This window comes from Emiliania huxleyi, assembly GCF_000372725.1.
Source record: "Emiliania huxleyi CCMP1516 unplaced genomic scaffold EMIHUscaffold_97, whole genome shotgun sequence".
Classification (NCBI taxonomy): domain Eukaryota; phylum Haptophyta; order Isochrysidales; family Noelaerhabdaceae; genus Emiliania; species Emiliania huxleyi.
In genome coordinates, this window is record NW_005194814.1 from 102,004 (window position 1) to 129,365 (window position 27,362).

General features: G+C 65.7%; 8 protein-coding genes across 8 annotated transcripts; 4 read left to right on the forward strand and 4 right to left on the reverse strand.

Annotated features, from left to right (window-relative positions):
- Window positions 1-3,246: 3,246 nt before the first annotated feature.
- Window positions 3,247-4,071, forward strand: EMIHUDRAFT_428627 (hypothetical protein; the record flags this gene model as incomplete). The annotated part of the gene is made up of 2 exons (XM_005756411.1): window positions 3,247-3,380; window positions 3,501-4,071. 2 exons carry the CDS (start codon window positions 3,247-3,249, stop codon window positions 4,069-4,071), a joined length of 705 nt encoding a protein of 234 aa, XP_005756468.1.
- Window positions 4,072-5,674: 1,603 nt separating this feature from the next.
- On the reverse strand, window positions 5,675-7,544 carry EMIHUDRAFT_107895 (hypothetical protein; the record flags this gene model as incomplete). The annotated part of the gene is made up of 3 exons (XM_005756412.1): window positions 5,675-6,009; window positions 6,447-6,560; window positions 6,677-7,544. 3 exons carry the CDS (start codon window positions 7,542-7,544, stop codon window positions 5,675-5,677), a joined length of 1,317 nt encoding a protein of 438 aa, XP_005756469.1.
- A 1,603-nt stretch (window positions 7,545-9,147) lies between these two features.
- Window positions 9,148-11,812, forward strand: EMIHUDRAFT_466266 (hypothetical protein). The gene is made up of 9 exons (XM_005756413.1): window positions 9,148-9,569; window positions 9,655-9,795; window positions 9,872-9,964; window positions 10,166-10,635; window positions 10,678-10,807; window positions 10,845-10,922; window positions 11,112-11,226; window positions 11,298-11,749; window positions 11,791-11,812. Exons 1-8 carry the CDS (start codon window positions 9,177-9,179, stop codon window positions 11,402-11,404), a joined length of 1,527 nt encoding a protein of 508 aa, XP_005756470.1. The 5' UTR covers window positions 9,148-9,176; the 3' UTR covers window positions 11,405-11,749; window positions 11,791-11,812.
- A 974-nt stretch (window positions 11,813-12,786) lies between these two features.
- EMIHUDRAFT_466267 (hypothetical protein) lies at window positions 12,787-14,454 on the reverse strand. The gene is made up of 4 exons (XM_005756414.1): window positions 13,748-14,454; window positions 13,564-13,600; window positions 13,406-13,478; window positions 12,787-13,245 (listed from the first exon to the last, which is right to left on the reverse strand). The coding sequence occupies exons 1-4, from the start codon at window positions 14,427-14,429 to the stop codon at window positions 12,979-12,981; spliced, it is 1,059 nt and encodes a 352-aa protein (XP_005756471.1). The 5' UTR covers window positions 14,430-14,454; the 3' UTR covers window positions 12,787-12,978.
- Window positions 14,455-15,400: 946 nt separating this feature from the next.
- Window positions 15,401-16,707, forward strand: Lhcf26_1 (light harvesting protein; the record flags this gene model as incomplete). The annotated part of the gene is made up of 4 exons (XM_005756415.1): window positions 15,401-15,555; window positions 15,633-15,714; window positions 15,958-16,281; window positions 16,364-16,707. Coding segments are annotated over 4 exons (617 nt in total), but the record flags the coding sequence as incomplete, so codon positions are not given.
- Window positions 16,708-18,472: 1,765 nt separating this feature from the next.
- EMIHUDRAFT_439264 (hypothetical protein) lies at window positions 18,473-19,558 on the reverse strand. Its single transcript, XM_005756416.1, has one exon. The coding sequence runs from the start codon at window positions 19,544-19,546 to the stop codon at window positions 18,650-18,652; it is 897 nt and encodes a 298-aa protein (XP_005756473.1). The 5' UTR covers window positions 19,547-19,558; the 3' UTR covers window positions 18,473-18,649.
- Window positions 19,559-22,554: 2,996 nt separating this feature from the next.
- Window positions 22,555-24,124, forward strand: EMIHUDRAFT_439266 (hypothetical protein; the record flags this gene model as incomplete). The annotated part of the gene is made up of 5 exons (XM_005756417.1): window positions 22,555-23,232; window positions 23,314-23,719; window positions 23,778-23,782; window positions 23,824-24,018; window positions 24,049-24,124. Coding segments are annotated over exons 1-5 (1,341 nt in total), but the record flags the coding sequence as incomplete, so codon positions are not given.
- EMIHUDRAFT_439270 (hypothetical protein) lies at window positions 24,104-25,255 on the reverse strand. Its single transcript, XM_005756418.1, has 3 exons — window positions 24,415-25,255; window positions 24,262-24,340; window positions 24,104-24,146 (listed from the first exon to the last, which is right to left on the reverse strand). Exon 1 carries the CDS (start codon window positions 25,085-25,087, stop codon window positions 24,542-24,544), a length of 546 nt encoding a protein of 181 aa, XP_005756475.1. The 5' UTR covers window positions 25,088-25,255; the 3' UTR covers window positions 24,104-24,146; window positions 24,262-24,340; window positions 24,415-24,541.
- Window positions 25,256-27,362: the final 2,107 nt, after the last annotated feature.

Here is a 27,362-nt window from a genome sequence, read left to right on the forward strand (position 1 = left end):
TTTTACACCTCTGGATCCTTCCTGTCCGGCCGCCTCTTCGTGCCCGACTCGGCGAGCAGCGAGCTGTATGTCATGGACGCCAAAGTGCGGAGCAGGCAGTCCTGCTGGGGCGTGCCGCTGCTCCTCCTGATTGCGTCCGTCACCCTGTGCATCATGTTATCCATTTGGTCCTTCGGGATGCTGATGGCGCTCGCGGTTCAGTTCCAGGACGAAAGCTGGAACAGAGGCGGCTCTATCATCTGCTCCATCCTCTCGGCCGTGTGGATCACACTGATGAACGCGGCATACAGTAAGCTCGCCACCTTCATCACCAACCTGGAGAACCAGCGCACACAGACCGAGTACGAGAACTCCCTCACTCTCAAGCTCTTCCTCTTCACTGCGGTCAACTCGTACGGCTCCCTCTTCTACCTCGCCTTCCTCAAGCCGCTGTCCATCCCGCTATTCGACGCCTGGGGATGGCGCGACCCGCAGGACAACGCGTACGCCGACACGTGTGGTGTGCGTGGGAAAGACTGGTGGGCCAGCGTTGGTTGCAACGTCGTGCAGAGTGAAACATGCCGCGGCGGCGAGTATGACTGCCCCGAGGACTACAACTTTATCCTTGTGCGAACCGACTGCTGGGGTGACTTGCGCATGCAGATGATCACCCTGATGCTGATCAAGCCGCTCTATGAGCTCCCTCTGCAAATCCTTCTCCCGCGGCTCACAAACAGGCTCAACTTACTGAGGCGCAAGCGTTCCATCCGGCAGAGCCGCGGAGAGGGGTGCTGCGGCGGTCGCTGCGCCTGCAACGATCAATGCTGCAGCAGCGGCTGCTGTGGCAGAGGTGGCGTGGAGTCTGCCGACGGCGAGGGTGCCAATGATAGCGCCGTGGCGTCCCTAACGAGCCGGATCGAGCGACAGATCGCGCTGCCGGCCTTTGGCGGAACCGTTGCCGAGTACAACAGCAAGGTTGTGCAATTCGGGCTGATTGCCTGCTTCTCGGCCGTCTTCCCGCTCGGCACGGCACTCGCGATGGTCGTCAACTTCATTGAACTCCGCGTCGACGCACACAAGCTCGGTCACAACACGCGCCGTCCTCGCTACCAAGGCGCCCGCTCGGTTGGCTCTTGGGAGAGCATGATGGGCGTACTCGCGTGGCTTGCCGTTGCGGTACGCGAGACGGCGGCGCCGCTGCCTCTATGAGGATCCACCCGCTCGACGGGACGCCCCCCCTCCCTCCTCAGGTAAATATGCTTCTGCTAGCCACATCGTGGACCTTTCGCGACCATTTTATCATCCCCGTCATGGCGGCGGGACGCGGCGAGGGGGACTGCGATACGACCTCCGACCCCGCAGCAATGACGCCGCGAGGCCTCTGGTCGGGGACCAACATCTCGTGGTACGACGACAAGTGCACTCAGAACTACCAGCTCTGCTTCTCCGAGATTGGGTCCGCACCTTGGCTGCCCGCGCTGACCTACCTGCCAAAAGACGCATACGAATCAAAGTCGCTGCGCAGCGTGCTGTGCGACGAGGACGGCGTGCACTACGATCGGACCCTCTGCGACCTTTGCGGCGAGCGGCAGGAAACGGTCCACGTGCAAATGTTCATCCTCCTGGTCGCACTCGAGCACGGCATCGTTTTCGCAAAGCTGCTGCTGGCGGGGGCGGTGCCTGACGCGTCCACCGCGGTCAGAAAGGCTGAAGCGCGCCGCGCGCACGACAATGGCGTCGCCGCCAGCCAAAGCGCGGAGGGTGGGGTCGAGACGAAGGCGTAGCATAATCCGTTTTGTCTGCATGATGGAGTCTATCTCGACTAGATGTACGTTTCTGCCGCCTTGCATGATAACGTTCTCGTAACCGGTGCTGGACGTGGACGACATGCGGAGGGCAACGGGCTTGTCGTTCCAGAAGCCGGCGCGGAACCATTCGCCATTGCGGGCCTCAAAGGGCTGGCCGAGCCCCTCCAGCGGGCTAGGGTTGCCTAACGTTAATTTGGGGCCTAACAGTTGCGCTATTGTTGGCTGAAATCCTCAACGGTGTTCAAGTGTTCACCCCAGCCCACGCTGTTACTGTTTGTTACTGTTGTTACTGTTGTTACTGTTGTTCAGCGGTCAGCAAGCAGAAAATGCCAAACCCCCCGGGTAATATACCCGAAATACCTGGGAGTTTCCGGGTATTTTCGGGTATTACCCGCACTGGACACTAGAGATCGTCGTGGGTCACTGCCAGGCCTTCCTTACTGTTGTTCAGTCGGCCTAACGTTAGCTACTGTTGTTGGGGAGCCCCACTGTTGTTCTGTTGTTACTGTTAACACTATCAACACTGTTCAGCTCCTAACGTTAGGCAACCCTACCAGCGGCATGAGCAACTGTGCCGCTCCCGCTAACGTGTATCTTCACTATCAACGCGGTCCGTGAAGATACACCGCTTCGACTTGGAACCCGTGTATCTTCGTATGAAGATACACCCCGCTTCGGCGCGGAACCCGCATAAGTAAATCTGCGGTGTATCCTCGGTGTATGTTCCGTCCGTCTAGACACACGGAGGAGTGTAACTTCTCTCATGACACGAACCTCCCTCCAGGGAACCTCACAAGGGGGGGGGGGGGCGTGCCAGTCCTTGGCTACGTTATGCGCCTCTGTTCTGCGGCTGTTTTCCAGCCGAGAGCTCAGGTGGCGATGGCGTGAGCTACTGGCTGGGCGTACGAGGGGAGAAAAGGGATAGAGGGTTGTGTTCTCTAGGCCTACACCCCGGAGTACGTACGAGGGCGAGGCGAAAGAAAACGTGCGAAGAAAAAACGAATAGCTAGAGGCTGCGCAGGCCGTCCCGTTTGCTTTGGCCGTCCCTCCCGCGCGCTCCGCGACGTGATGTTGTTTCCATTTTTTTCTGAGCTCTGTCGGCGGCGACTCTGCGAGCCTGGACCGTGCGTGGGCAAAGTGCGGCGAAATGACCGCCCCGAGAGAGAGCTCTGCGCGCATACTGGAGTATGTCGACAGCTTCTTCTCCTCCGAGGTCAAGATCAGCGCCCGACTCGTCTATCTCATCATGCTGACCGGGACGCTCCTTTACAGCGCCGCTGCCTTCGCCGAGCCGGTGCTCCGACCGTCCTGCGGCAAGCAACCGGACACCGTTCACGCGGTCCTCGGCCAAGGCCTCGAGGGAGGGCTCGAGACGGCTCCAAACCCGTCCTACCGCGCAGACCCGTGCCGCTGGGATCGGTACGCCATTCTCCTCGGTATGAACCCTTGGGAGTGCGACATGTCGCGCCGGATCGTCCTCTCCCTTCTCCTCGGCTCCATCATCGGTTTCGAGAGGCGGCGCGCTGACCGGCCGGCTGGCATACGCACCATGGCGATGGTTTGCCTTGGCTCGTGTGTCTTCACTCTCGGGAGGTGAGAGAGAGCCAGAGCCGCCCTACCGCCACACTACCCGCCCACCTCCACGCCTACGTCTCTCTGGTCTCGGCGCCGCCCCGACCCTTCGCCTGCCCGCCTCCCTCCCTCCACCACCAGCATGTACGCCTTCGCCTCCTCCTCCTCGACGATGGGGTGGGATGCCTCGCGCGTGTCGGCGGCCATCCCCTCGGGCGTCGGCTTCCTCGGCGCAGCCTCGATTTGGAAGGGCACCAAGGGGACGGGCGAGGACAAGGTGCCGGAGGTGCACGGGCTGACGACCGCTACATCCGTGTGGCTCTCCGCCGCCATCGGCATCCTCTGCGGCGGCGCGCTCCCCACACCCCGGAAACTGCTAGGAGGGGAGGCCCGCACTTGGCGGCTGACCCCCTCGCTGCATTCGCCTTCTCCCCCAGGCGGGCTGTACGTGCCGTGCCTCTTCACAGCGGCCGCCGGAGTCGTCTACTTGCGGTTTGCCCCGCGGCTCCCCGGGTCGGCGGGATCGCTCACCTTTGCCCTGCTCGGCGACCACGTGGCGGAGCGCGCGCAGGGGGATACGAGGGCCAGGAGCTACACAGCGCACGCTTCGGCCGACGATTTGCCGCAGCTCCCGCCGCTCGACCCCGTCGCCGCGGCAGAGGCGGGCGCGTCGCGGATCGCGCCCAGCGTGCGCTCCTATTCCCTGCCGTGACACGCAAAAGAGGGTGTGTACAGTGGGCCTTCGCCATCCCGCGTTCTCTGTCTCACCTCACACACATCTGACTCACACTTGGGATCAACCCATGTGTGCCGAGTGACGTGAGTGTTTTTGTGTGTGTGGACACATGAAAATAAAATAAAAGGATAATAAAACAAATGCGATCACCGCAATGCTCAATGCGAGTTGAGTGTCACGGCTCACGCCCCGGCCCGCACGCAAGGGCCTGGGCCTCCACGGACCACGCTCCATGGTGCTTGCGTTGGTGGCGGGGGGGGGGGGCGGGGGGCGGTTCTCTACAGTCACTCTTACTAGCCCCTAAACGGCTACCGAAACGGGGTGCCCGGAAGGGCGATATCACGGCGGCCTAACTGTGCCTCCGTGCGCTCGCCACATACCCCCTGCTGCCCGAGGGTCGTGTTAGCACTTCATTGGGTACATACAGAGGCGGTGGGAAGCCACCACGTTCCCTTCAAAATTTCCGCCACAGAGCTCCGGTGTCCGGAGCGCTCTCTGCACGAGCTCCTGGGACGCGGTTTCGTCTTTCGATCCCAGACGGTCGTCGCACGTCGGCGCCCCAGTGAGGTCCGCCGTCATAGCTGTACGTGTAGCACGCGCTACTAGACACACTGCCTCCAAGTTGAGCGGTGGAAAATTGCGACCACCCCGAAGCCACGCACCGAAGCGCTGGCGTCCCTCGGGCAATCTGCCACCGACAGCAACACGCGCCTTTGATCACCGGCTGCTTGCGCTCCGCATACTCTCCAGAAGCTGTTGGTTGTGTGGCTGATGCTGCTTCTATCACTGCTCGACCGTCAGCCAGGAAGGGTGTGTCGCAACGCACTGTATTGAGTTTGGCCCGCAGCGGACCAGGACGACGCAGAGTCGTTCAATTCAACGTAGTAGATGGTAGATCTGAATCATGTTCATAGTTTCTCCACGTGTGGCTAAACTTGGCGAGGCGGTTCTGGGCGTCCACACGGCTTGCACCGGTGACCCTTGCGAGCGCGTCCGGCAGAGCGACTGAAGAATCGAGGACAGAGTCACAAATCCCGCTTGTTGTGCATGCATGTTTTGAGGTCGGGCAGTGCTGCTGTCTTCTCCACGCAGCAGCCGACGCCACCAGGCCTCGGTAGCTGAGCAGCAGGAGCCTCCTCGCTGCTGGCAGAGTTGCGCCTCTGTTTGCCGCCGCTAAGAGATCGTTGTTGCGGGAAATCCAGGGAATCTAAAGGAATCTAGAATCTGTGGGTCCGAGATTCGATCTGGGACCTGAGCCGCTCGGGGCCAGCTGCACATGACCCGGGGCCACTGCCATGTCGCAGACGACTGCTGATCGGCCGTCGCTGCGACCACGAAGCCGTTTAGGGGCTAGGCCCCCAAAAGGCCCTAGTGCCTAGATACCCGCGGGCATGCCCGGTTGCCCGCGGGGCGTCGCGCGGCGTGAGAGCTCGGAAGCGATCGAGGATGGCTCTCTTTCCGTGTAAAATCTAGTCGCGAAGAGCTACATACACTGAAAATCCATGGAATGGCACAACGTAGCCCAACGTAGCGCCCAATTAACACGTGTACTGTACGACGGCGTTTGACATACGTTCGCTCACAAGTGCAAGGGCTCCATCTCGCCCCCTCGCTCGCCGGCGGCGGCGTGGTGCAAATTTCGCACGGGCGCGAGCAGCAGTCCGGCGCACAACGTGCGCCACGCCAGCAGCAAAGCGAGCAGCACGCTGGCGAGGCCAACTGCGAAGGGCAGCGCAGCGCGCGAGCCGTACGCGCTCGGGTCGAAGAGCGAGCGCGAGAAGCACGGCGCCGCGGCGGCGAGGGCGACCGTGCAGGACGCGACGACGAGGGCTTGCGCCTGGTGGAAAACGGGACGCGTGACACGCCCGCGCTGAAGCAGCGGAAGCGGTGGCCCGACTCGCCGGGGCTGCTCGCCTGCGCGCGCTGCTCCGCCGCAAAGTGGCGCGTGAGCAGCAGCAACATGCTCGGCCAGAGCCCCACCCCGGCGAGCAGCAGCAGCAGCATCCCGAGGCGCAGTGCGGGCGCCTAGTAGGGGCGACGCCACGAAAGGTCGGGGTGGGAGCCGGCCGGCGCCGCAGCGGGAGCAGCCCGAGGGAGGAGGCGCCGACGGCGAGAGACAGAGAAGCGCGAGGCCGGCGGCGGCGGCGGCGAGCGAGGCCAGCAGGACGGCCTCCGCCCGCGTCGAGCGGAGGGCAGCCTCGCACCCCGCTGTCCACCCGCCGCAGCGCTCGCCGACACAACGCCGACGCGCGAGCTCGCGGCCGAGCGCAAAAAGGGCCGCCGCCGCCGCCGCCGCCGCCGCCGCGACGCCGACGGAGGCGACGAGCGCCTCCTGCAACTCGCCTGTTCACCGCGGGCCGACTGCTGTGAAGAGGCGCCGCCGACATCCGCCACGCGAGGACAGTCGCGCGGCTCGCCCTGCCGCCAGCCGAGGGTGGCGATGCTGAACGAGCCGAGCACGGAGCCTGTCGGACGACACCGTGGACGTGTCGCGGACATGCTCACGCCGAGGCGGCGGGACGTGCCTAGCGCGAGGAGCCGACGCCGCCGACGCCGAAGGCTGCGAGGCCCGCCGTGCCACAGAGCCCCTGCAGCAGCCGCGAGCCGGCGGCCAGCTCGAGGAGGCCCCCGCCGCTGGCGGCGGAGGCAGCGGCGGCGGATCCGCTTGCTCCACTGGCTCCGGCAACGGCCTCGGCTTCGCCAGCACAGAGGTGGCGTCTGCCGTCGTCCGCGGAGGTCCTGCTCGCCGGCGGCGGGGCGAGGAGGAGGAGGAGCGCCGGCAGGGGCGCGGCCACGCCGAGCACGAGCTGCAGCCGCGCGTAGCCAGACAGCCCCATCTCCATCCGCAGGAGCGCGGCGGACAGCGCCGTGCCGCTCAGGGCGGCGGTCGCGGCGGCGGCGGCGAGCAGGAGGAGGGCGGGCCCGAGCCGCTCGGAGACGGCCGAGCAGCTCATGGCGTGGTCGGCATAGAGCGCGTTGAGAGGCACCTGCGCCGAGGCGGCGCCAGCGACAGAGGAGGAGACAAACACGGCCGGCAGCCAGAGCGCGAGCGCCACGCCCTGCGGCGGTGGCGGCGCGTTGGCCTCTCTGGAGGCATGCGCGGCGGCCGCGGCGAGCAGGCACGCGGCGACCGCCTTGAGGAGGAGCGAGGTGGCGACTGCGCACCGCCGGCCGCGCCGGTCGGAGAGGACGCCAAACGCGGGTCCGCCAACGACGTGCGCGAGGAGTCTCACCGTGGTGAGGTCGCCCTCCACGGCCTGGCCGGAGCGCACCACGCCTTCGAGCGAGCCACAGTGGAACGAGCCGCTGAATGGGTGACTCCTGTTGACGGGAGCAGCGCAGACCGCGGCCGCTCGAAACAGCGGGAGCTCTGCGTTTCGTCCGACGGCGTCGATGAGCGTGCTGAGCCAGGCCACGGCGAGAGTGGCCGCGAGCGGCAGGATTCGCATATGCGTGTAGCTACTGTATCCACGGAGCACAGAACACGCCTTCTCAGTGGGGCCGCGAGAGTCCGCAGCCGCCAGTGAAATAGTGGGCGTGACCAGACCGTTTTGAGTAATCGACGCGTCCGCCGGTGACATACTCCAAAACACTAAAAATCTCTCTCTCTCATACTCCAGTAGATCTATCTTTCTTTCCACCCAAGAAGCCCGTTTGGAGGGATGGGCGGCAGTGTGCGGGCGGTGAGTGCTAGTCCTCTCATCAATTTAGAACGAAACGCCCCCCCCCCCCTTCCTCCCTCTATCCCTCTTGCTCTCTCTCTCTCTAGACCTAGACACCGACAGACTGTTCACCAACCAATCCTCTACCCCTCCCTCTCTCCCTCCTAGACTCCCTCCACTCGTCCGATCTGGCCAGCCTGGGAAACATACTGGCGCGGGAGCGTTTCACGCTTGCAGGCGCACCCGCGCGCGGGGGCATCTGCGCGCACACGGCGGCTTGCTCAGAGCGTGAGGACACATACGGAGGCGCGGGCGTGCGCGGGGCGGGCGAGGTGACGGGCGTGAAGCGAAAGCGGGTGAGGTATAATGGGCGTGGCCCGAAGGCGTGACATTGCAACCGCTGCAGCCAGCGGCGTACGCAGAACCTGTGGTTGCAAAGAGTTGGCCCCCCGCGTACCGGGTTTCCCCTTAACTGCAGGACGCCCCCTCTACTCGGAGCTAATGAACACCACACTGCACGCCCCACACCACCACTCCGCACTCACTCGCACAGGCCACTTGAGTAGACCCCCCCGCCTGAGGGTTCACCCTCCTAAAAGTAAACACGGGTCACCGAGGGTTGGCCCCGCGTACCGGATTTCCCCTTAACTGCAGGACGCCCCCTCTACTCGGAGCTAATGAACACCACACTGCACGCCCCACACCACCACTCCGCACTCACTCGCACAGGCCACTTGAGTAGACCCCCCCGCCTGACCCTGAGGGCTCACCCCCCGTCTTCCCAGGGTCCCGATCCTCCTTGATTCGCTCTCTTGCTCGTCTCCCGAGCGTCATGCGACGGCCCGGTGTGGCCGTTTCCCTCGTTGTTGGTGCCGCTTCCTCCGCTGCCGCCCCTCGTCCTCGCCAGCTTCTTCCCCCGGCTCCACCGACTCCAAGGGCATCGACGGCCCGGCCGGGGTCTCCCCGGGCGAGGGCGGCGGCATCGTGTCTCGTCGCCACCCCTCCCCGGGAGGTCGGGCCGGATCTCCCTGGTCGGCGAGTCGCGCCCGCATCCGCGGCCTCTCTATCGTTCTCGGCTCGCCCTCCCCCTCCGCCGGCTCCTCACTAGGCTCGGGGAGGCGCGGTCTCTCTCGCCGTAGATCACGGCGGTCCGGCCGCCGCCGCGACAGGTCTACCCCCGGTGGGCTCGCACGGCCCGACTCCACTCGCAGAGGCCGAGTCAGCTCGGCTCTCCCCTCCTCCGACAGTTGATTCCAGGCCCCACCCGGGGCCGTCCGCCTCCGCGGATTTCTTGCATATCAACCCTGCCGCCGAAGGCACCGCGCGGGGCGCTCTCCTTTCAGCCCCAATCCCAGCCAATCCCCGAAACCCACCGCTTTTGCCGCCTAGGCGCACGCCGCCGCCTCCTCGTCGTAAGGCATGAGCGACTCCAAGTTCACCAGCCTGCTGCAGCGGCTCGAGGCTGTCACGGTCCGTCTCGAGGGGATGGAGAAGTCGGCGCCGGCAGGGTCGGCGCCGGCCGCGTCGGCCGACGACGCTCCGCCGTCGGCCATGCTGGCCGACTACGACGCCCTCCTCGCCGGAGAGGTCGCGGCCTACGTCGAGCTCGCCGGCAAGCTCGGCGCTGCCGACGTCGAGGCGCAGGCCAAACTAGTCCAGCAGGCCTTTGTGGCGCAACGCGAAATGCTGGCGCTCGTCGCCAAGTGCAAGAAGCCGGCCGAGATGGGATCCATCGTCCAGCCGACCGCCGAAAAGATCGCCGCGGTGCAGGCTGCCGTCGACCGGCGCTCGGCGAGCTTCAACCACCTGCAGGCTCTCCTCCCTCCTCTCTCCTCCCTGCCCTCTCCTCCCACTCTCACCGCCCTCTCCCAGCCTCGAGCGCCCTCCCTCCGCTCAGGCGATGGGCGAGTCCATCCCTGCCTTGGGGTGGGTGATGGTCGAGAAGACGCCCGCGCCGCACGTGAGCGACATGTGGCAGTGCGGAGAGTTCAACCAGCAAAAGATTGTGATGGCCAACAAGGGCAAGGACGAGACGCAGGCAGCCTGGCTTGCCCCCTCGCCCAGCAGCGCCGGCCGGGCCGCCTCACCTCGCCTCCTCGCGGCTCATCTCGCAGGTCGAGTTCGCAAAGTCGATTAAGGCGATCTACACGGCGCTCGAGGCTTTCGTCAAGGCGAGATGCGCCGAGATGCCCGAGATGTCCCGAGATGTCCCGAGATGGCGCGAGATCTGCACGGCGCTCGAGGCTCTCGTCATGGAGAGACCTCTGCGCTGGCCCCTCGTAGTGCCGCCCCTCGCAGTGCCGCCCCTCCACCCTCTCACCCTCTCACCCTCTCATGCCACGGCGTGAGTGCACGTGCTCCTTCTCTCAGCGCCGCCTCTCACGGTGCCGCCTCTCTCCCCGCACCAGGCGCACCACCGCACGGGCCTGGAGTGGAACCCGAAGGGAGGCGCCGTCGGAGACGCAAAGGCGGCGGCGCCGCCACCGGTTGCGCCAGGCGCGCCGCCGCCGCCGCCGCCGCCGCCGCCGCCGCCGCCTCCGCCTCCGCCGCCGCCGGCCGATTCCGGCGGCGGAGGCGGCGGTGGCGGGGCCGCGAACGCGCTGTTTGCGGAGATCAACCAGGGCGCCAACATCACGTCGCACCTGAAGCACGTCAAGAAGGGCGAGGGGCTCAAGGACCGGCCCGTGCCCGTCGCAAAGGCGGCCGCCAAGCCGGCGGCGGCGGCCGCCAAGCCGGCGGCGGCGGCCGCCAAGCCGCCCAAGTTTGCGCTGGAGGACAAGCGGTGGTGCGTCGAGTACCAGAAGGGGGCCAAGGACCTGTGCGTCTCGGAGCCGCTCGTCAAGCGCGCCGCCCCCGCCTCTGCCGAGGTCGGCCCGAGGTCAGCCCGCTGCTTGCCTCGAGCCCCTCGCCCCGAGCCTAGGCACACCGTCTACCTGTTCAAGTGCGAGGACTGCGTGCTGAAAGTGAGCGCAAAGGTGAACCACATCACGCTCGACTCGTGCAAGAAGACGGCCTCCGCCCTCGACGCGCTGGGCGCCGCCCCCCCCCCCGTGAGCCGCGCCTCTTCACGCATGCACGCGTGGGCAGGCGGTCGTCTTCGACTCGGTGATGGCGGGCGTCGACGTCGTCAACTCGACCTCGTGCACGCTGCAGACCTTGGTCAAGGTGCGCGCTCTCCGCCGCGGCGGCGTCGCCGCCCTACCACCCCAACTTCCCTCCAGCCTCTGCAGCCCCGCCGGCCTCCAGCCCCGCCCGCCCTCCAGCCCAGCCTCGGACCGCCCCAGGTGCCGACCCTCACTCAACCCTAGCCCTGGCCCTAACCGTACCCCCTACCCCTAACCCTAACCGCCCCAGGTGCCCACCATCACGGTGGACAAGTGCGACGCGACGACTCTCATCCTTAACCGCGAGTCGCTCGACTGCGAGATCGTCTCGGCAAAGTCGTCTGCGCTCAACATCCAAATGCCGGGCAAGACGGACGAGGGCGGGTCCGCGGACGGGAGGAGCCTTCTCGGAGCCTTCTCGGAGCCTTCCCAATAGGCAAGACGGACGACGACGAGTTCAAGGAGGTGCCCATCCCGGAACAGTTCGTCTCCAAGTTCGACGGCGACAAGTGGACGACCGAGTGCATGGCCCACTCTGGCTAGCGTACAGGGAGGGGCGCCGGGGCCCCTTGCGGCGGGGCGACGGATGTGGACTACGCGGCCGGGGCTGCGGCTCGCCCCGGTCCTTTTACGTGTGCGGGGCCGGCAGGTGCGCTGAGGCGTGTGTTGTCAGCGTGCGCGGGGAGCCGGGCTCGTGGTGTGAGGCGCGCGAGGAGTAGCACTTGCGCCTGGGGCCCGGGGTGCGGGTTCGCGCGCGAGGCGAGGGGCAAAGAAAGCGTGTGCGTGCGCGCCTGGCGTCCTGCCGTGCGGCACTGTGACGCGCAGGGGGCTGCGCTGCTGTCAGTTCTTGTGGCCGCGCGCGGCGACGCGATATAAAAATAATGTTAACGATAATATACGTGTGACCCCCTGACCCCCTCCGTATTTAATACGTGTGATAAAAACAGAAAAGAGAAGAGAGACGCCCCCCCGCGCGCCGCGGCGCGCGGGGCGCGGGCCGCATCCCGCATGCACATGCGTCATGTCTCGCTCGTCCGCCGTCGGCCCTGCGCGCGCAAACGTGGGTTGTTGTGCGAGTATATGGGACACGATGTCTCAAATATGAGGGGTTTTGACTCCTACCGGCTCCTGACGCTATCCCTGGCAGCTCTAATGGCCAGGGTCAGTAGTGTTGTGATAGATGGTGCCCATACTAGCGCAGGAGCTGCCACACTCGCCCGGACCGTCCCCTTCTGGGGCCGGTTCCGCAGCCCGCGAGAGCCGACAGCGGGGCCGTGCCGCGGGTGCCTACTGCCGAGTGCCACAAACACTGCGCCGTCCCGCCATCACCTACAGGCTGTCTTGTGTGATGGTTGGGATGTCCAAACGCCACCATCTTGGCTCTTGCGACCTCAAACCCGCGAGCTGTATGGGTGGTCCTGACGTCGACAGACGCCCGAGGACCATGGTGAAGCTGAGCCGGAACGCGTCGACAAGTCTCGCCTGAGCCCGTGGCGGTCGCCGGCTGAGTCGCTGTGCACGGACCGGTACCTCAGGCGTCACCTCCGCAGCCTCAGGTCTCACACTCCATCACCTCCGCCGGGACGCCGTCGGTGGCACGCTCGGCGGCGTACTTTCTGCAGCTCCATCTCGAGTACGGCGTCGAGCCTACTCACTCCAGTTGGATACACGCACTCCCTGGGACCCAGGGAGTGCGTGTATCCAGCAAGCGGTGCGACCCGGCAGCGCGCGCAGGCTGCGGAGCTGCAACAAACTCGAGACACGCTTTTTTGGGACATTTTCGACGCTTTTGTCCCATATACTCGCACAACAACCCACGTGGTAATTGCGTCTAATAAATTGAAAAGATATTGAACACCCCCCCCGCGCCCCGGAGATTCCGCGAGAGAGCCGAGAGAGAGACTCCCCAGCGAAACGTCAGTACGGCTACGAGATACATTTTGAAAGCATTGGCCACACCTCGGAAATATGGAAGCAAAAGAGAGAAAAGTGTCGTGGCCCACGCGCCCCGCCGCAAAAGTACTCGGCGACACATTCGCCGACCCCGCGCCCCACCCCCCGTTGGTGAGCTGGGGCGACGTGCGCCGACGTGCGGTCTGGCGCCGGCTCACCACCGGTCACCAGTTTTCGTGCCGCTGCGCCTGCACCTGCTTCTCGATCTGCTTGAGGAAGCGGAACGAGCGCGACGCCTCGGCGCCCTGCACCTGCGTCGGCAGCGCCCAGATCGAGTCTGCCGCGCCGACGAAGAGGGTAGAGAGGGAGCTGCCGCCGAAGCGGCCAAAGCAGACGCCGGTTGCGGGCGCGGGCGTGCTGATCACGAGGCTCTCCTCGCCCTGCTCGTCGAAGACGCGCACGCCCTCGTCGACGCAGACGTACAGGTTGCGCTGCGGGGGAGGGGAGGGGGCAAGCGAGCGGTGAGAGCGGCAACGTGCGAGAGGGGCGTCACGGGGCGACGGGTCGGCGCTGTCGATGGGCGGTGGGCCGAAGCACGAGAGGCAAGCGGCGAGGGGGACAGCGGCCGGTCCCGGGTGGCAAGGGGCACGCCTGCGCGTCTGTCGCGAGCGCCGCGGCGTCTGACGGCGCCGTCGAGACGAACGGCTCCGGCGAGGCGGCGAGCCTAGAAGGCACGTCCACGCCACGGCGCGTCCAGGACGTGTCCGCGACGTGTCCCACGCGGGCGGGGACGGGAGGGGTCTGCGAGCCTCGCTTCGGCGGTGAGCGGCGCGCGCAACACGGCGCCTGGGAGCGAGTCGGCAGGCGGAGTGAGCAGGCGTGAGCGGGCGTGAGAAGGGCGCCCGGGACGTGTCTGAGAGGCGTGGCGGAGGTGGCTGGGAGACGCGTGGGACGTGTCTGGGACTTGTGGGAGGCTTGTGGGAGGCGTCCCGCCTCCGGCAGCAAAGAAGAGCTCGTCCTCGGTCGATGAGACGCAGAGGGAGCGGAGGGGTCCGCCGAGGGCGCCGTCCGGGAGGAGCTCGAGCGCCTGCCACTCGGGGGGGCGCCCTCCGATCCCGCCCAGCCCCTCGAGCCCCTCGTCCTGCTCGAGCAGCAGCAGCCGGCCGCCGCCGGAAGCGAGCAGGAAGCGGCCGCTGCTCAGCGCGAGGAGGCCGCCCGCGCCGTCGGCGCCGGCGACGGAGAGGACCGGCGCCGAGCCGCCCGCGTCGAGGTCGCGCACCCACACCTCGCCGCCGCCCACCGCCGCGAGCTCCGCCGGCGCGGAGACGGCGTGCGTCTCGACCGGCGCCGCCGCCGCCGGCTGCAGCTGCTGCGGCGGCGCGCCGCCCTCGGTCCACGCCCACTGGCTCCCGCCGGCGAGGAAGGCGAGCCGCTCGACGGAGCGCACCGCTTCCGCGTCGCCCGTGAAGACGTCGCTCGAAGGCACCCACGCCAGCTGCGACGGCCCGACGTCCGCCGCAAACTGGACGACGCGCTCCGCGGCGGCCTCCGGCGAGACGGCGGGCATCATCGGCAGGATCCTGGACAGCCGCACGGCCGGCGCGGCGCAGGCGGGATCGACCACCATGCCGAGAGGGGCGGAGAGGAGGAGCGCGGCGGCGGCGGCGGCGGCCATGTGTGCCGCGTGCACAGCGGAGAACCCAGCGCGGCGGCGGAACAGCCAGTGCGGGCGCGGATTTTTCTTTGAGCACTTGAGCACTGGATAGGGCCGATTCCGCGTGGTACGGGACCCCTCGATCGTCTCGCCCTCCCTCACTGGTATGTGATTTTTCTTTGAGCTTAGCCTTCGATGTTATGAACAAAAGTAAGGGCTCATGTTCGGCGGACATCTCTCGGGCCCACAGACATCCCGCACACCCGCCGGACGCGCGTTTTCTTTTGTGTGCGTCAGCGTTGTCGAGTGCGATTGCGCGCGCTATTAGTTAGTCCCCGAGGGTAAAACAAACAAATCTTGAGGCCGCGCCATGGGGGATCGACTGCCGTCGTGTTCCGCGAGCTCGACTCGCAAGTCATGCCGTCGGATACCCGATTGCCGGCAGGATGCCGCCCACAGCGGGGACTTGTTTGGTTCGCTTCTCTTGCGTCGTCGCGCACAGGAGGACAGATAGCGTTACTTCATGCGTTTGGTGAGAATTTCGAAAGGTGGCGCGTGTGCGCGCGCGCTCTGTGTGGTGCCCAGGCAGTCGGCCCAGCTAGGGTGAGGGGGCCTTCACCACTCCTACGAACTCTCACGAGGCACGTCTGATGAGGAACGATGCGCGGTGCGCGGCATGCCGTTTACTTGCGGGCCCGCTCAACGGAAAGTAAGAAAAAAAGTTGGGCCCAAGCCTCCCTTCAGGCCGCGACAGAGGAGAAAACGACAGGAGGGAGAACGACGAGAGTGGGACGACCGCGAGGTGGCATGAAGGTTGCAGCGAGAATCAGCGAGGCCGAGGGACTGCGAAGGGAGATAGAAAGAGGCAGACGACCAAGGGTTAGGGTGGGCGACGGCTAGGCGCTAGCACCACACTCCTCTCCTTAAAGTGGGATAGGGCGTCAGCGATCTGGGGCGCCGCCTGCAGATTTTTTTCTGTGAAGCAATTTTGCCGATGCTCGCCCTGACTTCCTGCTCCGGACCCAGCTTCGCCGCGCCGCTGGCGCCTGCGACGCGCGCGGCGCGCGGCGCGGCCTCGCCGACCATGGGCGTCGAGACCGAGCTTGGGGCGACCGGCCCGCTCGGGTACTGGGATCCGTTTGGCTTTGTGCGCCGCTGCCCGCGTTGCCCTTGCTCAAATTGGGCGGCCGATTGGCTAACCCGCCGCCTTGCCCCGGCCCGCAGTCCGTGCGCAACCCCGAGCGCTTCAACCGCTACCGCGCCGTCGAGCTGAAGCACGGGCGCATCGCCATGGCTGCCACGACAGGCGCCCCGCCCCCCGTGGAGAGCCCGCCGCCAGCTGCCTAGCACCCAGCGCGGGAGGCTGCGCCCTCGCCCCCTCGCCCTGGTCCGTACGTCTCCTCTCCCTCTCTCCGCCGCCTCCCTCGCCGACCGCCAGCGAGGGATTCGCCGCCGCCGCTGCCTGCGCTCCCGCCGTCCGCCGCCGCCCGCCCGCCGGCCAGCTCGCGTCTCGCGGCGGCGCTCAAGCTTGTCGTCCCCGCGCGTGCAGGCTACATGGTGCAGTCGTTCCTGCGCTGGCCGGGCTACCTGTCCACCTCGGCCAACATCAAGTTCGCCGACCTCCCCAACGGCATCGCCGCCTTCAAGGCCATCCCGCCCGCCGGCCTGTTTCAGATCCTGCTCTTCATCGGGGCGATGGAGGCCTTCACGTGGCGGTACTACGAGGGCCCGTGGCCGGGCAAGGTGCCCGAGGGCAAGGCGCCCGGCGACGTCGCGGGCGACTTGTGGGTGCGCTACACCGACCCCGAGGAGAAGGCCTTCAAGCTCAACGCCGAGATCAACAACGGGCGGGCGGCGATGATGGGCTCCCTCGGCACGCGACCATGCTGCGGGCCCGCAGCACGCCTCGCGCACGAGCCCCCGACCCCTCGAGCCGCCCCTCCGCCTCCCCGCAGGCATGCTGATGCACGACCACATCCTCGGCACGTGGGTGCCGCCCGGCTTCGAGTAGAGCCGCCGCCAACCTGCCGTTTCCCGGGAGGCCGCACGCACCACGCCGCCTTCCCGGCCGCGCCCGCCAGCCGGGGCGCGCCGCCGAGGCGACGCGCGCCCGCCGCAGTCTCGCTGCCCCCCCCCTTTCCCCTGCCCGGTGGGCGGAGCGGGGGGCGGAGTTGCTCGGGCGAGCGCGCACCCACACCATTTTACGCTCTGCTGTGATGAGAGACTTAGCATCCGGATGTGCACGCGCTCCACACACCGCATGTGTTGTTGTTTTGGATAGCGCGTAGAGGGACTTGAGAAAAATACGATTCCGACCGCGCGCAGAGGGCAGAGGCTAGAGCGCAGAGTCAGAGCGGGCCAAAAGCCAGAATTAGGCAGAGAGCACTCTGGCACAGCCACAGGGAGCCGCAGCACAAGGACGTAGGACAGGCACGCCCCCCTCTTTGGGCCAAATCGCTGTCCAAAGTTCGAGTGATGGCCAAAGATACACTTGACTATACGTTTCAAAGATATTTAAGCTTTATAACATTACACCGGTGTATCTTCCGCGAAGTGTATCTTCGAAGTTTAACGCGGTCCGTGAAGATACACCGCTTCGACCTGGAACCCGTGTATCTTCATATGAAGATACACCGCTTCGACCTGGAACCCGTGTATCTTCGTATGAAGATACACCGCTTCGGCGCGGAACCCGCATAAGTAAATCTCAGTGTATCTTCGGTGTATCTTCCGTCCGTCAAGATACACGGAGGAGTGTAACTTCTCTCTCATGACACGAACCTCCCTCCAGGGAACCTCCCAAAAAGGGGGGGCGTGCCGGTCCTTGCGGCGCAGCACCCACAGGGAGGCACATTACCACACACAGAGCGCCGTCGCCCCTGCGACGCAGGCCTCGGCAGCGGCATTCTCCAGTCGGACAAGTCCGACTGCCAGTCGGCACACGGCAGTCCGGTGTCCCTCAACGCCGCACCCGCGCCGCCGCGCGCACGCGCACCCCCACGGCACATAACGAGCGCGCGCGGGGGTGGGCCGCGGGGCCGCACCGGGCCAGCGGCGCAGCGGCTCTGGGGGGAGGCGAGGGCCCTAGGGGGTACCCGAGCGGGGGGGAGATGGGGTCCCCCAGCCCGCCGCAGGCGCCGCTTTTTTCGTATTTTTTTCGCGCATTTTTTACTTGTTTTCGGGAACTCTCGGCGTACTTGCGGCCATGCTATCACGCCTTGCGACATCCTTTCGGCGCTGCTGACCGTGCCATGCTGCTCAACTGACCGCCTGCATAGCTCGCGGCCTTAGTCTTCGGCATTCAGTGACGACCTGATCGTACGGCCAGTAGGAAGGTGTCCTTCCAGCGCGTGCACGCTCGCTTCTGACGCAATGCGCGTCACAAACTGCCTCGGATTGGCTGCTGGCACTCTCGAGGCTATGCCTACACAGCCTCGCGCGCATGGGCAGTCAAGAGGGACCATGCACCTTCTCAGGACAGCGCCGGTGCCTCTCTCTTGGACCGGCAAACGTGGTGGTCTCGTGTCACCGATGTGGGACCAGTGCGGCATCGCGCCATCGACAGCTCTGAACTGCGCCTCACCACTGACCGGGAAGGCCGCCAAGTGGGTCAGCACCGGTCGCACATTGTGGCAGCAGTCAGCAGCGCATGTCTGATAGCTAGAGCAGCAGCGTCAGGGTCGCAGGGTCGGATCGTGTCAAGCCTCTCGCCCGGCCGGCCGTGTGCAGACGTCGGCCTGTTTGCTGTCTGGAGTGATCTGTCGGCGGTCAGTACGACCGATCAGGTCGGAGTTTTCTGATGGTTGGAGGGTCTATCTGTATGTACTCCTCGAGATCTTTCCAAATCTGCCCTCTGATTAACCTAATCGGGAAGTTGGTGCTAGTAGAGACTAGTAGAGCCGGAGCCCCGTTTCCGCACTGCGGCGCGGCGCACGGTGCCTCCGGGGGCCCCCGCCTCCCCCCAGAGCGCAGCGGGTGTGCAGCGCGAGAAAGTTCCACGCGGAGCGCGGTCTCCGCCGTCCGCGGTCGAGGCTCGAGCCGGGGAGAACACGAGCGCGGGCTGTGAATATGGCTGTGAATACGACGTGTGTGTGCGAGCGGACGCGAGAGATAAAACCGAGTCCACACCGCAGTCACACTACTCACTAGCACTTCACTCAGCAGACACTCAGGCTCAGCAGAGCAGCGAGCCCGCTCCCTGCGCTGCGCTTACTATTCGATCATAGGTACATAGCAGGCTCTTACTGAAACCGCCAGATCGCCTGCCTCGCACGGCCGGCCGGGTCTGACGTGGCCCTCGGGCTGCGGTGGAGATGCTCCGCGTCCTTGTACACCAGGATCTCCTGCCCGCGGCAGTAGCGAGGCCTCACGATGTGCTCCTCGGTCACACCGAGGTCAGATGCAGCCTTCCTGTCCTGCTCACCCGTGCTGAGCCCGCGGTAGCTGTTCCTTGCCTTCAGCGACTCCGTTGAAAACTCGTGCGACAGCTGGACCAGCTCGGTGAGGATGCCCTCCCCCTCGTGAACGTCGTGACCACTTGCCCCGGCCGCAGGGAAGGCGAGCATCACCGTCCGGCAGGCGCCAAACGCGTACTGCAGATCGGCAGCGGCCCAGTCTTGGTGCCACTCCAGCGCCCCGGGCGGCGGCCGCTTGCTCTCGAACGACGTGAACCCTCCCCAGTGGTCTCCGCAGAGAGAGCTGATCGAGCTTACAAACTCGTCCGCGGTGGGCGCCCTGTCGCCGACGTGCTGCCTGAGCACGTCGCCTAGGCGTCCGCGACAGCCCTCCTCGTCTGACGCGGAGTCCGCGAGCGAGGTACCGATCTTGAAGAGGACCTTCACGTCGCGTGCGCAGCCGATCAGGGCGGTCCGGAAACTCCCAGACGCATGGAAGACCTCCGCGAGCGCCGGGCCGAATGTGTCCGCGAGGCTGACGAGCTCGTACCGTGCGGTGGCGGCAGGGCCCTTGAAACTATCGAGCGCGCTGGGGACGCGCAGCACGAGGCCCGCGCCCATCGCCGTCGGCTGCTCGGCCGCTGTGCCGGACACTCCCGCCCACCCGTCAATCGGGTTCAACGTGATGGCCTGCGTGCCGCCGACGTGTGAAGCTGGCGGTAGCCCGACGAGGCACAAGAGCATTCGTGCACGACGCCTATGCGCCGGGCGATCAGCTAACCGATCGTTTCGCAGAGCCGCAAAAAAAGTAAACTGACCGTGCGGTTGCGTGAGCTCGTTAGACTTGAGGGGCCGGGATATGGAGCTGCGCCGAAAGGCGAAAGAAGCCGCGAGAACAAGGGACCGGCAGGCGGCGGCGGCGTCGCTCGCAGAACGAGGCAGAGGAGAGCGACGCGACAGAGAGAGGAAGAAGTGACAAGGGAAAGAACGACGAGAGTGGGACGACCGCGAGGTGGCATGAAGGTTGCAGCGTGAATCGGCGAGAGACTGCGAAGAGAGATAGGAAGAGGCGGTCGCCCAAGGGTGGGCGACGGCTAGCGCATCACACCCCTCTCCTTAAAATCCCTGTGTGGTGGCGGCGTGCCGTCCTCCATCCCTCCCTTGGCTTGCCCGTTTTCTTTCTTTCTTTTTTGATGACTGCACTCCAAGTGCTCCAAGTGCTATTCTCTCGCGCGCGCGCGCGCGCTCTCTCTCTCTCCTTCTCTCTCTCCCTCCCTCTCTCTCTCTCTCTCTCTCTCTCTCTCTCTCTCTCACTCATTCACTTCTCACACACACACACACACACACACACACACACACACATGTACATGTTGTTGTGCATGTACATGACATGGAACATGTGCATGCCACATGTCACATGTCATGCACAGTGTGTGTGCCCCCCGCAATCTACTTACAAAACGGGTCCTTCTCAGCCGCCAAAGCGAGATCACCCGAGAGCAGCTGAGTCTGCCTCTGGCCTCGCCTCCCTCTCCTTCAGTCAGGCAGTCGTGGCATCCCTATGGGCCGTCCAGAGTATCGCGACCTCTGGCTTGTGTCAGCCGGTCACTCTTGATGTATGTGACCAGCATCGCCGGCTCGCTGGCCTCTCCGCAAGGCCTCTCCCCTCGACCGCGCGGGCTCTCTCGGCTACGGGACCGGCCCCAGCTTCGGCTGAGGGGGCTGACAAGCTGCCGAGCCCAAATCACTGTTAGAGTCGTGATTTCTTGTGTTGGTTTTCAAATCGCTCTCTCTCTCTCTCTCTCTCTGCTCTCTCTCTCTCTCTCTCTCTCTCTCTCTCTCTCTCTCTCTCTCTCTCTCTCTCTCTCTCTCTCTCTCTCTTATGTGACGAGGCACGGTAGCCGCCGCGGCCCCCGCCCCGGTAAGGCGACTGGCTCTACTTTTTTGCAAGCTTGCAAGACGGCGGGAGGAAGTGGTCGTTCTTCGTTCTAGCTAAACCCCGCCCTTCCTTCTGCCTGCCGTGTTGTCGAGAATGCACACACGATCCGGCAAGTAATCTACATCAGGAAACACGGAGGTCGGCCATCGTTGTCGAGGGCGAGAGCTTCAGCTTGACCTCGAGCGCCCTCTTGGGCTTGGACGCCTCGCGCAGCTGCGGGCTCTTGTCCAGGCGGCCGACGAGCGAGGCGAGGATGCGGCGGGGCCCCGAAAAGTTATCGCGCGAGTGCATCACCGTCGCATTGTCGATGAGGAGCGCGTCGCCCGGCTCCCACCGGAAGGCGACCCTCTCCCTCTCCATGAAGGCCGCCACCTCCCGCAGCGCCTCCCTCGTCGCGCCGTCGAGCGGCGCACCGTCTCCGTAGATGAGGGCCTTCGTAGGGCACACGCGCTCTGCGCCGGCGCCCGAGGTCGCCCGTGCCGTCCCGTCGTCCTCTTCGTCCGCCACGCGGTTAAACGTCGACTCGGCCGCGGTGAAGAAGACCTCGCGCCCGGTGCGCTCCTCCACCAGCAGGGCGGGGACGGGCTTGGTCACCACATGCAGCATCCTCGAGCCGTCGGGGTGGGTGAGCCACTTGTACGTCGCACCGTCGGCGTCGAGCTTTCGCTCCGCGGCGTCGGCAGTCGGAGCGACGCAGATGCGCCACGATTTGCCGAGAGCGGACGACGGGTCAGTCTGCTCCGGCATCACCCTCACGTACCGCACGCCCAGCGTCGCGAGCTTCTCGGCGACCGCTGGGTGCCTCTCGCGCAGAAAGCGAGCGGCGTGGTGGGACTGGACGATCGGCGTCGCCCCGCCCGTCGTCGCGCCGCGCTCGCAAAAGAAACAAACCACCGAAGGGGGCGAGTCGCACTGCGCCATCTCGTGGTGGAATGGGATCCTCTCCGACGGCGGAGCCTCGTTTGCGGTGAAGACGACGGCGGCCCTGTGCGATGCCACGTCCGTGCGGGATCCCGCAGAGCAGCGCATGTCAGACATGGGGATAGAGATGGAATCTGCGAGCTCGGCAAAGTCCGCTGCATTAGCTGCGCCCCAGCCCCGGAGGAGGACCGAGCCGTGCGAGTGGAGGAGTCGCAGCAATAGCCCGCGGTGGTTGTGAACAAATTGGCGGCGGTCGGCGAGGGTCGCTGATGATGGCACGGCGGGCCCAAGCGCGAGAGGAAAGACCTTTCCATCCTGAACTCGCGCCTCTGGCAGAAAGACCGGCTTGACGAGATGGTTCACGCCGTGCAGATCGATAGCGGCCTGCGCCTCGGCATGCCAACGGCGACGGCGCATGAAGCGGTCAATCAGGACTGCTGCGGCAACCGCCAACGAGATTGGGGCCAGCACAACCGAGCCACGCATCGTGAAGGCGATAAGGCGATAGTCCACCCGCCGGCCGCTCGCTCGGAGTACCTGGTAAAATTCTGAAGTTCCGAGGGGTCGGGGCTGCTGTCGCTCGTTCCAAAAGCAACACTATAGACCTAAGAGAGATGTGGGATCCTATCGACGGATCTTCTCTGGCTTCCATCTCTGCTTCTCCCCCCGCATGGGTGCGCCCAAGGGTTAGAGCACATAGGGTTCCCTCACCCACTCTACAGAGATTACACTTTGCCCCAGACCAGCTCTCAGACTCAGTAGAGTGAGAGAGAGACTCTCTCTCTCTCTCTCTCCAGCCAGTCTCAGTCAGGGAAACTCGTATCCTCAAAACTCGTATCCTCTTAGGAATGGAGGAGAAGAAAAAGAAAAAAACATCGGCGAAGGTCAGAGAAGCATCCTGCCGTCTTCAATGTTGGCAAGGCTCCTCCTCGCGCCGCCACCCGGCACCGCGGTGCGATGTGCTTCGCAACCAGTCATGCTCTTCGGCGGCGAGGAGCCCTGGCTTGACCGGCAGAAGCGGCAGAGGCGGCATAGGCGCGGATGGGGCGAGCCCGAATACAGCAGGATCGGGCCCATGCGCGGCGGGGGCTTCCGCGACCGCTGCTACGGCGACTACGAGTCTCTTGGGCCGTGGGGTCCTACCGACTACAACGGCTTTGGCGACAGCCGGCGGCTCCCGCCGCGCGACAGCGTTGGCGACCGCCGGTTTCGTGAGCCTTTTCGCGGCGGTCGCGGCGGCTTTGACGGTGGCGGATTTCGCAAGCCGTACCCGCCAACAGCTGTCGATGCCGCTCGGGAAAGGCTCGAGGCCGCAAAGTCGTCGGCGGTCGCGGCCCAGGAGGCGGCTCGCTGGGCGCAAGAGGAGGAGACCGCGGCGCAGCAGGCGCTGTGGGCGGAGGAGGCGGCCGAAAAGGTGCGCGAGGAGGAGATGTCCAACCTCGAGCAGGTGGCCCTCTCCGCGAGAGAGCACGCCGAGGCCTCGTCGCGGGCGGCGGCCGCGGCTGCGTCCACCGCCTTCGAGGCGGAGCAGATGGCCACCGAAGCCGCGCTCGCCGCCGGTCCTGGAGAGGTGAGTCGCTGCCACCCTTGCCACCACCGTCACTCCAACCCACCACACGCCACCCGCCACCCGCCGCCCTGACCACCGCAGGGAGCGTGGCGCTCTCCGCGCCGCCTCTCGGGCGCGCCGCGGCGGCTCTCCTCATCGCGCGCGAGCAGCTCCTTCCAAGAGCCGCTCTACCCGTACGCGGAGCGCGGCTACTCGGCCTCCGGCCCCTCCGGCCAGACCTCCGCGTACTCCTCCTCTTACGGCTCCTCCTCTTACGGTGCGGCGCCGCAAACCAGCGGCGGGGTCGGCATGGGCGCTTCGTCTGGCATGGCGCCGCCAGGCGGCATGGCGCGGCCGGCGATGGGTTCGCCGATGGGCTCGCCGATGGCGCCCCAGAGCAGCGGCGGCATGCCACCACGGCCTGGGATGGGCTCGCCGATGGCGCCCCAGAGCAGCGGCGGCATGCCACCCCGGCGCGGGAGCCTAGATGTGCAGACTCCCTCTCCCTGTGCTCCAACCGGCACTTGCGAGCATACATCTGTTGTTCCCCTAATTGACTCCTCCAGTCGCGGTTCACAACTTGTATTCACATCCGGACCCCTTGTGCGTTAGGCCCGGGATGCCATCGCCGTTGGGACCACAAAGCAACAACGGGCTGCCGCCGCGGCCAGGAATGTCATCGCCGATGGCGCCGCAAAGCAGCGGCGCCATGCCCCCTGCGCCCGGGGGCATGCCGCCGCGGCCGCAGATGCCGCCCCAGAGCATGGCTCCGGCGCCGAGTGGCGGCCCCGTCTACACGCGATAGGCGTGCCCCCACCACACGGAACCACCCCTCGTGGTCGTTTCATCTCCTTTCCTGTGTTTGCGTTGTTGTGCGTGGCCAGTGGTTTTTCTCAGCGAGTTTTCTCTCCCTTTCGCGGCCAGGGGGATGTCAGGCTCAGCGTTACAGGCTGATTCACCCCTAGCCCTAGCCCTACAGGCTAAAGCGTACAGCGCGCGGTCAGCGATGACGAGAACACGACGACGGGTGAGATCAGCGACTAGAGACACCGGTCACCGCTCCTGCGCAGCTCCACAGAGAGCCTTGGGGGGTGCGCTAGGGTTGCGGGCTGGGCTGGCCTGGGCTGGCCACGCCTTGCTTGGCAAGAGCTTGGCCCGGGGCCCCGCGGCTCGCTTAAGCAAGGCTATTACTGTCCGTGCACCGTGGCCCGGCGGGCGCCCCCCTGCGTGGCTATAAACAAGGCTATTACTGTCCGCCGGCGACTAGCGGCAGAGACGCTGGAAGACAGCCCAAGCGGGTTCATGCCTGATGACTCCGCGGCGCGGCCGCTTAATGCATCAGCGGTGCTGTGCCGGCGCCGCCGCCGGCACTGAGACGAGCGCCTCTGAGGCTCAGCGCCGAGGCCAGGAGGGCGCTGGTCGCAATCGACGCCAACATCCGCACGTGGTTCCATCGCGTCCACGACGTGAAGTACTTGGCCCAGACGGTCGCGTCGTTGCCGCTGCCTGTCACCACGTAGCGGGCAAGGGCATCGTTCTTTGGGACATGCACGAAAGCGGTCAGCAGAAACTCGCCGACGAGGAGCAGCAGCGCGCCCGAAGCGGCGAGCGTGTGGTCGGGCGATCGAATGCCCTCCTTGACGCACCGAAACAGCACATAGCAGCAAGCGAGTGGTGTGCCCATGAAGATGAGGAAAAAGGGCGGGTTGATGATGGCTTCGTTGATGCTGTTCATCACGTGGATGGCCGTCGCCGGAGGCTGCGTGTTGAGAGCCTGCATCACGCAGAAGGAGAAGATGAAGTACAGGCCACCAAGCAGACCTGAGCCCACTATGCCCGCCAGCATAGCAGCATTTGCAGCATCTGCCGCTGCCATCACGACTCGCACCCTCCTCGGTACCAATCGACTCGCTGCACACAAGATTCGTGAGACGTGCCCGCTGCGAAGGAGCAGAGGCGTCGCCGCTAGCAGAGCAGGCGACAGGCGCGGCGCGGCGAGGAGGTGTGTGGCAAGGAGAGTGATGGTGAGTGCTTTTCAGCCGAGTCGGGGGCCGGACCGGCTTGGGCCTGGCCATCGAGACCTCGAGAGAGGCCGCCCGCAGGACCCAAGGCGAATTGGCTTTCTTTGGCGGGCAAGGACCGGCAAAATCAAAAAAGAAAGTACCGAGGCGTGACAGTCGCCCGGGGGGGGCATCAGCCAGAGGTCTTCCTCCTTCCGATTGGGCTGGTTCGCCACCGCCACGGCCCACGCCATGTTCAGACCGGTTCCAAACCCGCCGGTGCGGTGTGGAGAGGGGCGGGCTGCTACATGTACATGTAAGTGGGCTGCTGATGCTGTGATTCTCATGTTGTGATCCTTGTTGGAGCCGGCGGGAATCTGTCCTTGCCCTCTCTTGCCCTTTTTTAAGGCCGGCGAGCCAGTGGGCAGTGGGGTGGCGAGCCGTCTCACCGGAGGCAGAGGATCCGCGACCGTCCCCTCGCGTCGCGGAAGCGCGGAGCGCGGAGCGAATAATCGACATAGGCGGACGTGTCCACAGAGGACCACACCTGTGGAGCGCTGCGGTGAGAGGGGACCTCACAGGGCGTCGGCCGCACACAACCGTGCGCCACCCACTCGCCTGGCATGCGCACGTAGGATATGTAGTACACGTTTGTGCTCTCGTTAGATTCGCCGAGACACAGAGCTAAGTACGAAACCAGCAATGGCACCCACTACCATCCCCAAAATAGCTGACCGGACGCGTTCGCGGCGGGACGTGAGGGCACGCTGGGCGTGAGTGCGCGCAACGGCCTCGAAGGCCGCTCGCACGGCTGCCGGCGCCCCGCCGTTGTAAGCCTCGTACCTGCGCAGGCCAGGAGCCACGGGAGCCATCCCGCTTCGGAGAGGGCTCCGCTAACATGGGAAGGTGCTATCTTTGCACACCCGAGCTGCTCCAGGAAGGCTCGACCCTTGGCTGCGCGCCCGCCGCCAGTGCAATGGGTAATGATGGGATGGTCATGGCTCTCTGGCACGCCCGCTGCGCGGAGTTTTGCCACAAACTCCTCGAGGGTGGTTGGCCGCTCTGTTTGTGTCTTCCCGTCCACGTTGAGCGGGCAGTGGATTGCGCTCGACAAGGTGTGGCCGCCCTTGGCTTGCGAAACCTCACTCGGGTCCCGAAGGTCCAAAATTATTGCGTGACCAGCAATCGCCTTGAGCACGCACACTTCTGAGAGAGGGATCACCCGCCCGTCGGGCTTCACGACGGCTCTCGGTGCGCAGTCGCCCTCATCGCACTCGGGATCGCTGCGGGCCCACTGCGATGGGCGCAGGTTGGTAGGGTCGGAGCCGACGATGGTTTTTGTCCCTCCCATAGAAGAGAGAAGGTCAAGAAGCGGGGCGCCGTATGCCGCGGAGTTTCTCCGCGGATCCAGCGGAGGGGACGGCCGAGCACCCGTTTTGAGCGTTTTTCTTCCTATTGTTTCTTTTTTCGTTTTCCTCTTTTCCTTTTTTGAGAGCGCCTTCGTTGTTAATTTCCTTTTCCAGGCTGACCCACAGGCTGTGCGCGCAACGCGGCCGGGCGGGTGAGAAGGCAGAAGGCTCGCCAAGCACCGCTCAGCGGCGAGGGGGAGGGCGGCGGCGGCGGCGGCGAGGCGCGAGGCGGTGGCAGCGGTGGTGCGGACGGCGGGATTGACAGGGGAGGCGGCGGCCACGAGCGGAGCGGCGGCGAGAGGGGGGCAGCGGCGAGGCGCCGGCGAGCGAGGCGCCCGCGCCATGTCAGAGGGACGCCGCCGCGAGATGGAGGGCGGCGGTGACGGAGGCGAGGGGCGAGGCGGCGGCGGCGGCGGCGGCGGCGAGAACGGCGGCACCGAGTTTGTCTCGGTGAGCGGAGCGGCGGCGGGAGGAGGAGCAGCGGCGGCGCTCTCGCTGTTTGAGCGATGTTTTGAGCCTGGGATCCCATGTCACTGCGACCGGCGTGCCCGGGAGCAGAGATCGCGCGCGCGCCGCATTCACGACGCGCGCGCGATCTTCGCGGAGTCGGGTCCCCAGAGGGAAGCGGTCTTTTCGGCCGACGTCCAGCGGCGCACAAGGAAGCAGGCGCAGCGCCGGCGGTGTCGCGCTGAATGGGGGCCAGCAGGGAGCAGTGGCGAGGGGCGGCGGGCTCGGACGTCCA